Source organism: Acanthamoeba castellanii, assembly GCF_000313135.1.
Source record: "Acanthamoeba castellanii str. Neff unplaced genomic scaffold scf7180000083652, whole genome shotgun sequence".
Taxonomy (NCBI): domain Eukaryota; phylum Discosea; order Longamoebia; family Acanthamoebidae; genus Acanthamoeba; species Acanthamoeba castellanii.
Genome location: NW_004457299.1, coordinates 1942 through 12077, shown reverse-complemented (window position 1 = coordinate 12077; position 10136 = coordinate 1942). Strand labels below are relative to the sequence as shown.

The 10136-nt window shown below is 61.2% G+C and overlaps 4 protein-coding genes across 4 annotated transcripts in view; 1 reads left to right on the top strand and 3 right to left on the bottom strand.

Annotated features, from left to right (window-relative positions):
• The window catches only part of ACA1_012050 (helicase, putative), a gene marked incomplete at both ends in the record, with an annotated part of 3030 nt that extends 1460 nt beyond the window's left edge, over nt 1-1570 (bottom strand). Inside the window, 3 exons of the mRNA XM_004334389.1 lie at nt 14-376; nt 549-1262; nt 1340-1570. Coding sequence (XP_004334437.1) covers nt 14-376; nt 549-1262; nt 1340-1570 — 1308 coding nt within the window. The remainder of the gene's footprint in view (nt 1-13; nt 377-548; nt 1263-1339) is intronic.
• A 189-nt stretch (nt 1571-1759) lies between these two features.
• Nucleotides 1760-3935, bottom strand: ACA1_012040 (LIM domain containing protein; the record flags this gene model as incomplete). Its single annotated transcript, XM_004334388.1, has 8 exons — nt 1760-1881; nt 2033-2186; nt 2350-2538; nt 2691-2812; nt 2932-3159; nt 3347-3389; nt 3577-3659; nt 3776-3935. The coding sequence occupies 8 exons, from the start codon at nt 3933-3935 to the stop codon at nt 1760-1762; spliced, it is 1101 nt and encodes a 366-aa protein (XP_004334436.1).
• A 98-nt stretch (nt 3936-4033) lies between these two features.
• Nucleotides 4034-5868, bottom strand: ACA1_012030 (uncharacterized protein; the record flags this gene model as incomplete). Its single annotated transcript, XM_004334387.1, has 4 exons — nt 4034-4579; nt 4687-4819; nt 5116-5260; nt 5412-5868. The coding sequence occupies 4 exons, from the start codon at nt 5866-5868 to the stop codon at nt 4034-4036; spliced, it is 1281 nt and encodes a 426-aa protein (XP_004334435.1).
• Nucleotides 5869-5945: 77 nt separating this feature from the next.
• ACA1_012020 (uncharacterized protein) lies at nt 5946-9347 on the top strand (the record flags this gene model as incomplete). The annotated part of the gene is made up of 11 exons (XM_004334386.1): nt 5946-6159; nt 6298-6532; nt 6661-6787; nt 6897-7166; nt 7260-7394; nt 7488-7622; nt 7726-7873; nt 8069-8239; nt 8327-8466; nt 8574-8678; nt 8742-9347. The coding sequence occupies 11 exons, from the start codon at nt 5946-5948 to the stop codon at nt 9345-9347; spliced, it is 2286 nt and encodes a 761-aa protein (XP_004334434.1).
• Nucleotides 9348-10136: the final 789 nt, after the last annotated feature.

Genomic DNA, 10136 nt, shown 5'->3' with positions numbered 1-10136 from the left:
GCTGGTGGTCAACGTTGAGTCCCTCCATGCCCAGGCCCGGTGGCAGAGACATGAGTGCCGCGCTCGGCGCCGCATGGAGCAGGCTCGCAGCGGCCGCGACGTCGGGCGGAGCCTGTCGCTGGTCATCATCGACGACAATCTCGAGTTTCTGTCGCTTGGCGCCGCTGCCACCGCCGGCACCGGGACTTCGCCGCGGGGCCTCGCCCTGCTTGCCCGTCCAGCAGAACTCGATCTCGTCAAGCCTCCGCTTGCGCGTGTCGTTCAGCCGCCCTTTGCTCTTGGCCAGGCGCTGGCTTCTCACCCACGCATAAAGCGCGGCATTGGCTCTGTTGGGCACCAACGTGTGCCCGTGCTGCTCCTTGAAACTCACCAACTCCTGTGTGTCGCCGTACACGGTGAGTAGAGTGCGCGCGCATCATAGTGTCGCTCAGGACACCACGAGGTAACGACACGACACGCGTGGAGGTGGGCGAGAGAGGAGAGAGGAGAGAGGAGAGAGGAGAGAGGAGAGAGGAGAGAGGAGAGAGGAGAGAGGAGGAACAACGTACGCTGAACCGCTCTTCCCATATGTCGTCCCACTTGGCGCTGACGGTGCGGGTGTCCCCCTCGAAGAGCCCCACTTGGACGAGCTTCTCCATGCGATGGGCGGGCAGCCGGCTCTCCCGGAAGAAGGATCGCTGGTCCTTGACCCACCTGGTGTGGGACCCACCCGCGCGCTCAGTCTCAGCGAGCCGGCCAGCGGCGTTGGAATGGGGCGAGTAGTAGCAGCAGCGTACGTACCAGTAGAGCCTGCGGTTGGCCTTCTTGAGGGGCTTGAAGGAGGAGTGGGCGCGCTTGAACTCGACCAGCTCCTGGAACTTGCGCTCCCACTTCTCCTCGCTGCTGCTCGTGCACCGGAAGTCCGCTGGAGGCCGCCGCCCGCCCACCACTGCCGTGCTGGTGCTGCTGCTGCTGGTGCTGGTGGTGGTGGTGGTGGTGGTCGTGCTGTCCGATGGTACGGCTGCCCCACACACCCCTCCAACCACGCCCGCCTGCTGTTGCAACAGCTGCAGTTGCTGGTGGTGGTGGTGGTATTCGCCACCTCGGCCAGCCCCTGGTGGCGGAGGCAGGCTCGGCTGCAGCTGCTCATCGTCGTGGTGGTCGTGGTGGTGGTCGTGGTGGTGGTCGTGGTGGTGGTCTAGCTGGAGGTGCAGGGACAGCTCGTGGCCGAGATGGGCAAAGGGCAGGGGGCGTGAGGCCTCCTCCACCTCCTCATCTTGCTCCTGGTCGTCGTGTCCAGCACCGCCTGCTGCTGCTGCTGGTGGTGGTGGTGGTGGCGGCGGCGGCGGCGGTGGTGCACCACGTCCAGCAAGTCCTCGCCATCGGTCTCCTCCCCTTCGTCCTCCTCGCCGGCTTCCTGCTCGTCGTGGCGGGGTGAGGGCTCGTGGATGGCGCGCGGATTGATGAGGGCGAGGTGCTGACTGCCCACGTGGCCACCCCCGTTGCGCAGCAGCAACAACACTTCGTCGCCTTCCTCTTCTGCATCACAGTCGCCGTCGCGGTGGTGGTGCCCGCTGCCGTGCCTTTCCATGTGTGCGCGTTAGACGCCGTGGCCGTTTCGAAAGGAATGGCTGGAGAAAATGAGAAGAAACCATGAAGGAAAAGAAACGTTTCACCCAACCAAGGCAAAATAATGCCCATCTTTTTTATGACCAGCGCGAGTACTACAAGACAACCCGGTATGCCAACACTCTGACGAGGGAGGGAAGCAGGTGTCGGGTCAGCCGTAGAAGACGATGGAGCATTTCTTGCAGAAGACCTTGTTGTCGTGGAAGAAGTAGGAGTTGGTCAGCTTGGTCTTGCAATGGGAGCACACAAAGTGTTGCGGGTGGTATCGCTTCTCTGGGTTGCAGCACCAAATGGGGTAGGGGAAGAAGAGTTGCGTCAGTTGACGGGGGAAAAGGATTGGGGGGGGGGGAGATCTCGGCTCCACAGGAGCTAGCGCGGCCAATGGGGAGGATACTGAGGTAGTAGTAGTAGTAGTAAGACGAACCTTTGGCGCGCACGCACTTGCCGATAATGGGCCGATCACACTCGGGGCAGATGAGGCCCTTTTCTTCGTAGTAGTGCTTCTCGCAGTAGGCAAAGCCCTCGTGCTCGAAGAAGCTGCCCGTGAAAGGATTGTTGCACGATTTGCAAACGAAGCACTAGAATCCAACCAACCACACCCACCCAACCACAACCAACCAACCACACCCACCCATTGCACGAACACACGACGGAAGGAACGAGTGAGCCCAATGCGTCGTGTCGCAACACCGTTGGTGTGGAGAGGGGGGAGAGAGGGGGGAGGCGTGCGCGTCCACTCACCTGAGGGTGCCATTGCTTGCCGAGGGCGTTGGTACAATCGCCCTGGATGGGGAACGTGCACTGCGCACACTTGGGCGCGAATCGATCGAGCCAGTCGGTGCGGCAGTAGGCCTTGCCGTCGGACCCCTCCACCACGGGCACGTCGTTCTCGTCAAAGTTGCGCCGACAGATGGCGCAGGCCAAATGGTACTGCAGCACGCACACACGGAGGAACGCGCCACAATGCGAGCGACTCAGAGTCCTCACCTTCCGTCGCAAGCCAGCAGCGGCCGGGCAACGTTCAAGACGCGCACGCGCGCGGCAATTCGCGATTGGAAGGTGCGCGGAGGGAAGAGACAGACCTTGTGCCAATGCATGCCGAACGCCACCAGCAGTTTATCGGCCACGGGCTGGCCACAGGCGCCGCAAGGCGGGGCGACAGCTCCACCCAGACCCATGGCACTCATGCCCAGCGTGAGTCCGCCTGTGCAGGAGGGGCATGCACAACAACCCAGTCACGATGGTGACCACATGTGGTCAGGGTCATCACGCATTGGGTCTGTATGGGGTCTGTGTGGGGTCTATGTGGGGCTGCAGGCGCACCAAGAGGGTCAAAGCCCCCGGAGGGATGAGCGCCAGCAGCCCCGGAAGTGGCTGGGCCAACGCCCGGGAACTGGAGCTGGTTGAGCAGGGCATCAAAGTCGTTGCAGGCGACGCTGCCTGCACTGTCCAGGGACGCAGGCGCTTGGCCAGCTGCGGCCGGCGTCGGCGGGAGCGACGCTCGACCGGCCGCGGAAGGCGCGGGCGGCGCAGCTCGGGCAGGAGTCTGACCTGCACCTGGTCCCGCACGGCACGACGCACACGACACGACACGACACGACCAACGACCGGATGATCAACAACACCTCCACCACCAGCCACCAGCCACCAACTTGCTCTCTTCTGTTCTGAACATGTCCCCTGCTGCTCAGGAGAAAGCACGACGTGAGGTCGGGCATATATAGAGAAATATATATACCTCCAGCCGCGGCGGTCGTCGGCGGAGGTGCACCGGCAGGCGCCTGGATCCCAGGCGAGGAGAACGCGGGGAGAGGGATTGGTCAGCGCTCCGCAGCTGACTCCCTTTTCACAACCACAACCAACACCACAACGACCTCGCTCGTTGGGGGGGGGGACAAAGCAGTGTCTGGGTTCCAGCCGGTCGTGCGACGGGAGTTTGTTTTAGGGCAGGCGGGGTAGTTGTCGTACCTTGAGCCGGAAGGTGTAGCGGCAGCGCTCCCCGTGCTGCTTGTAGAAGGGCCACGCCTGTTCGTGGGGCGCGATGTAACGCTCTGCAGCCAGCAAAGGAGAAAGGGACCCACAAATGAGGAGTAATAAGGTGATCCATCATCATTATTCGCAGCGTTAATGGAGGAAGGGGAGATGTAATTAGTGAGTGTCAGATTACCAGCAACGCCGGGGGCGGAGTAGTGGAGGTAGTAGGGGGAGTCTGTCTTGAGCTTCTGTTGCACCTGCGCTACCAGATCCCCCGCTGTGGTGGTGGGTACGAGCAGAAACGTCTTGAAAGTGTCGTCATCAAAGTGCATGCGCACGATGGCCCTCTCCATCTTGCTCTATTTTGTTGTGTTGTTGTCAACACGCTTGGGGACAACCGCAGTTTGGTTGTTGGCTTGAGCTTTTGTTCTTTTATTGGTAATAATTGTTTTTAGAAGGCGGCGAGGCCGACGAACGCGCGCGAGTGAAGGAGGGACTGCTTGAGGAAGCTGATCTCCCGCACGAGCACCGCGGCGAGGTCGTAGTCGCCGTCGTCCAGGGCCTCGGCCAGTTGCTGGTCGAGCAACTGCGACGTGAACTGGAGTGCGAGCAGGCTCGGGCGGCCCAGCGGTAGGAATTGGTTGCGGGTTCGTCGGGCCGGGCTCCACGAGGCCTGCACCCAGTGGGCGCCGAGGCTGGTCTGCAGGATGGCGTCGTGGGCCTCCTCCATGTGACCGCTGATGCTCTCCCACCACCGCCGCCCCTCCTCCTGCTGGTGCTGCTGGTGCTGCTGGTGCTGCTGGTGCTGCTGGCCCCGACCGTACTCCGATCCTGCTGGTGCGTGCTCCCGCGCGCCTTTGCTGCGCAGGACTCCCGCGGTGGCCCGCAGCGCACGCACCACGGCCTCCACCGAGTCGGCGAGGTCGTGCTGCAGCATGAGCGCCCGTGCGCCACCGGTGTCCGCCCGCCGAAATGATGACCGCAGCTCATCCACCGCCTTCCCGCCCAGCAAGCAAAAGCAAGCAAGCAAACTATCATGCATCACCATCACCGTCGTCGTCATAACAAGCAAGCAACAGACAACGCGAACAAGAGCACGCGTACCTTGCTGTACTCCGCAGCGGAGGTGAGACCATCGGGGACAAGGTGGGCGTACAGGTCGGGCGGCGGCCGGTCGCTGTGGTGCAAGCGCTCGAGCTGCTCGACGGACAGCACAGCCGAACCCTCCTGCACAGGCCTGATTGGGTACGCACGGTGAGGACCACCGAACGTACGCCTTGTTAGGGAACTTTATGTGACTGCTGCTGCTGCTGCTGGTCGTGGTGGCGGCGGCGGTCGTGGTGGTGGGGTGGGTGGTGGGGTGGGTGGTGGGGTGGGTGGTGGGGTGGGTGGTGGGGTGGGTGGTGGTCGTGGTGGTCGTGGGTGGGTGGTGCGTGTGGTGGCGGCGGTCGTGGTGGTCGTGGGAAGGGTAGGCGTGAATAGGCGCGGGGTGTGCCATGTGTGGGTTGTGGGTTGTGGGTTGTGGGTGTGTACGAAAAGCCCGAGGGCAGGGAGAAGACGAAGCCCGTGCTGGGTGGGATGGCGGTGCCGGCCTCGAGCACCCACTCCGAACCGGCCACGGTTCCTTCGACCGTTCCCTTAGCGCACAGCGCGAGGCCACGAGGACCCGGACACCCGCCTTGCCACACACACACACACACACAGAGGTGGTGGCACCACACATATATAAAGAAATATATAAAAAGAAATATATGGGGAACGTGAGCACACGGAAAAGCCACAGCACGCATTGACTGGTGGTGAGCTGTGTGTGCGCAACAGTCACGCACCTAACCAGACGGAGGAAGGGCACGGCAGGCGGGAAGCCAACTCGGCGCGAATGGCGCGATGCTGCGCGGAACTAGACGGCACGGGCAGCGAGTGCAGAGCGAACGGGGTCCCTCGCACCAGCACTCCTGCGCCGCCGCCGCCGCTCCATGAGTAGCTGGCGCTGGCCACCATCGCCTCTCCGGCAGCGGCAGCGGCACTCGTGGTGCGATGGTAGACCAGCGGGAAGTCGTACACGGCCTCGAGCCAGCGGTTGAGCGGGGCACCCACGTAGACGGGCGGGCACGTGAGGGGCGAGCTCACCAAGAAGCTGCTGCTCCTTCCCCTGCCAACACCACCACCACCAGCAGCAGCATGATGGCCATGGCTGCCCCAGGGTCCCCACGCGGGACCCCAGCGGTACAGGGGGATGGGCAGCGGGCCGCCCACCACGAACCGCTCGCCAACTCCTGCCCGCATTTCTCTCTGTGTGTAGGTCGAATGGCAGGAGACTTATTCCAGAGGTCTGCTTTTTTACACTTGCCCCAAAACGGTGGATGGAGGTAGAAGGGCGATACTTGGTGGGTGCTGCTGGTGGCTCTCGAAGCCAGCGTTTCTCTCCACGACAGCAGCAACTGGTCAGTGCCTGCGGTGCGGCCCCGCTGCCGCCACCTCCCACGCTCGAGGATGGGACGCGACTGGTTGGGGCGGTCCATGCCCTCCTGTCCGCCGGACCATTGGGACCGCGCATCACCCCCTCGCCCGCCACCGGTAAGCGCCTCCTCTGGACCCGTTGAACAAAATCACCTCCCCCCAATTCTACAAAACAAACAACGATAAAATGTGATTGTACAATCACATTTTGTCGTTGTTAGCCCAACGTGCATTTTATTTACGACAACGACACAGCTCGAGCGGTGTTAGTGGTGGAGCAGCAGCCACACCAAAGCTTGGGCGTGAAGAAGGAGGTCGCTGCACAAGGAGATAAAGAGGAGCCAATGGACGAGGGCGCAGAAGCCACAACGCCGGGGATGGAAGAAGGCGAAAAGGAAGAAGTGGACGTCGGGTGGCTCGTGGGCGTCTTGCCCTCTCATCTGCTGACCCTCATCACCTCTCGCTCGCCCAGCCCCGCATTCGCGAACCGGTAAAAAATATTCCCATCGCCCCCTTTGACAATTTCGTTTTTCTTTTCCTGTTGTGTCGCTTCGCCGTCGGTAGGTTGTTGGTGAGCTCACCAACATGGAGGGGCGTGTGGTCCGTAACAAACTGCAGGCGAGCGGTGATGGAAGGGATGGAGGTGCTCAGCGCGTTGGTGGCAGCGGCTGGCGAGGTGCCATCGGTCGCGCAGAGGTTGGCCACCTCGGCCAGCGCCTTCGTCGACCTTCTCCTGTGTCTCCTCGTACGCCAGCCCAGTCGCCCTCCTCTATGACGCTCCCTCTAAACCCACCTTGTTGGCGCGTTCGTTTTGGTGCGTGTGTCAACGCGTGGCGGTGTGTGCCTTGGTGCAGGTGTGGCATGTGACCGACTATTGCGAGGAACCCTCGAGGGCCGACCACGACGATGACGACGACGACGATCATCGTCGTCGGGAGAACATGATCATTACAGAGGACAACAGGGAAAGGGAGGAGGTAGTCCCAGCTGGGACCGGAGGCAACGGCGCTTCGGTGGATGGCCGAGGCGCAAATGGACAGCGGAGCACGGCGGTGGGCCGAGCGGCGGCCACCCTCAGCTCTGCCCTCAAGGCGGAACTGCTGCGCCCACGTCCCGATGGCTGGGTGTGTTCTTCTTTGCGTGCGCGTGTGGTGTTTCTTCTTCTTCTAATCGTGTGGCTGATTCGATGCGTCTTGTCGTGTTCGTCGTAAACGCAGGACGAGGGCGGCTACGTGGAGCAGCCCCTGTTGGACGCCGTGCTAGGGCACGAAAAGCTCGACGACATCATAGGCGCGTTCGTGGACTCCCTCCGGGTGCTGCTCCACCACTACCAGCATGCGCCCACTCCCACCGTACGCGTCTTGGCTCCAATCGTACGATCTGCAAGCCATACCTCATCATTCATTCATCGCGTCGCGCGTGTCGCGCGTGTTTTGTCGACACAGGTGGCCGAAGAGATTTGCGAGGTGGTCGAGGCGCTCTACCTGCTGTGCTTCTCCGACGACTTCGCGGGACGCCTCATGAGCCACCGGCTCTTTCCCGAGGGGCACGTCCTCCTCGCCCTTGCCCACGTTCTCGCTGTACGGCCCCGCCTCCGTTCCTCCTCCATCACATGTGTGCTGACCCAGCAATTGCCGGCATTTGCTTATCGCTCTCGTGCGTGCGCCGTGTGTCGTGGTGCAGTTGCCGGACGCTGGCGAGGCAGTCCTGGCGAGCGGGCTGGGTCTGTTGGCCATCCTGTGCGAGAAGCAACAGCCCGAGTTCCTCGCGATCGCCCACCTCCAGCCCCCCATCCACGCCATCATCAACACCCTCATCACCCTCGCTACAGGTAGTACTACCCCACCAGTCACCACCCACCCACCCACCCACCCACCTACCCGACTAGAGCAAAAATTAGCAATCGCAACTCTCCCTCTCTCCCTCTCTCTCCCCCTCCCTCTCCTCTCTCTCCCTCCTCCCTCTCTCACACAATACGGAATGCAAACGATGCGTGTGTGTGTGTGTGTGTGTGTGGTCGGCATAGACTATCTGCAAAAGTTGGGGCAGCAAGGCAAAGAAGGCGAGGCGAGCGGAGCGGGCACGACTGCGAGCAGCGCCGCACACATGTATACAGACGCCACCCACCGGCGGATCTTCCATAGCATTGAGCTCTTCGCCGACCACCCACGTTACAAGACCGCGCTTATCCGACCCGGTATCGGGCCTCTTTCACACGTCTCGACTGCCAATAAGGTGGACTCACATTCGTGGTGGTGGTCGTGGCATTCTGATGTTGGCTCAGGCGCGGAGGTGCTGTGGGGCTTCCTGGGTCTGCCCACGGACGTGTTCGGCGCGTTCCTCAAGGACCCCAACCGGCGACCCATCGCCATGCATCTGCTCCATCTGCTCATCTCTCTCGCGCTCCCCTGCCCCACCGCCTCAGTACCCATTCCCTCCTCAAACGCACACGACACGAGACGGCGGCAATGTTGAGCTAATTTCCGTGTAACCGCGCCGCCGTGTAACGTCCATGGATGATGATGTTGTAGTGGGAGGACATCACGGGCGGACAAGCAGCGCAGGGCCACGCCATGCTGGTCTCCGCGCTCCGTGGGTTCTGCGCCCAAGCGCCATCCTCTATCAAACCCGCAGAAGTGCGTTTGTGGTGCTTTATATGTGTGCACGTGCGCCTGGCTGCTTACGTTCGGCGATGGCAGGGCGGGGAGCGAATGGTGGCAAATCTGGCGCGCGTGGTGGGGACCCTCTACGAGGCCGACAACATACACTTCCCAGTAGAACACTTCCTCACCCTGCACATGCTCACCGCCGCCCTGCACTCCGCGCTCGCCAACCCCGTTGGCCTCGCGACTAGCGCCACCGACGACAACACGGCGCCCTTTGTAACAGCTGTTGCAGCTGACATCGAGGCGGAACGACAGATTAAGCGAGAGCCCGACAGGCTAAACCAGGAGGAACTGAAGCCCAAGCAAGGCGAGGATGCGTGGGGGCCGCAAGAGAAAGGCGACGGCGGAGAAGCAGCATACGGTGGCTCTATGAAGTTGGATGCGGAGGAGCCGCGTGCGGAGAAGCGCGATCATCAGGCCATGGCTCTTATCGCAGATCCTTCGCCGGGTCTCATCGGCGCTGTCCGTCCCGCCAGTTCCCCGGGAGGGAGGCCCGCGGATGACGGAGGCGGTGGGTCGGCCATCAACCACAACACTGAGAACGGAGCGATAGGAAGCAACGAAGAGACGACAGTTCCCAAGGACCCACCACCGAAGAAGCCCAAACGTGAAGAAGCTGACACCAGGAATGGAAAATGAAGCTGGTGGTGGCTGGCCGCCATCCTCCTTGTTCTTGGAATATACGACAATATGTTGCGATTATGGGCAATGACGTCAGCATTAGCGCCATAGCAACCAAATCTCCTTGTGAGACAACGAATTCGTTGTTTTATTCTTTTATCTTTATTCCTTCTTCTCTCTATTCAATTAACATCTCTTGCCATCAAGTCTACTCGACTCTGTTTGACACAATAAACTGTTAATTTGGATTTTTCCCGAATTTTTTACGGCTGTCACCACACACTCGTTATCTCCCTTGCTCTGTAAGCTCTTGACCTACCGTTTTTTTCAAACTGCGCCGCAGCGGATGGGCCCCAAGATGCGATAGGGCTCAGCCCTGTAGGAAACCTCATTAGGCCGCTAGGATCCTAACACTACCGCAAAAGCGAGAGCTCTTGTTTTCTCGCTTGCCTGGTAAGCTGTTGACCTCGCAATCGATTCCAAATGCGCCGCAAAGAACGGGCTTCAAGAGGTGATAGGACACAGCCCTGTAGGATGCCTCATTGACCCTACGACCTCTCCGTTTTGGCGTACATTTGCAATTTTCAAGGCCACTCAACCGAGAGCACTGTTTTTCTCGCTTGCCTTGATACCGAACAGGCTGCCAATGATTTTCCAGACCAATTAGACCGTGGGCTACATCTTCGGTGTCGGCTGCAGAGACAGCGAAAGCCTCAGCGGAGACCAGGCCTTGGTATCATCACTGCACTGCCGCTGTCCTATTCCCCGTTAGGACTCTTGGCCTCACCCANAACTCGTGCAGGCGCC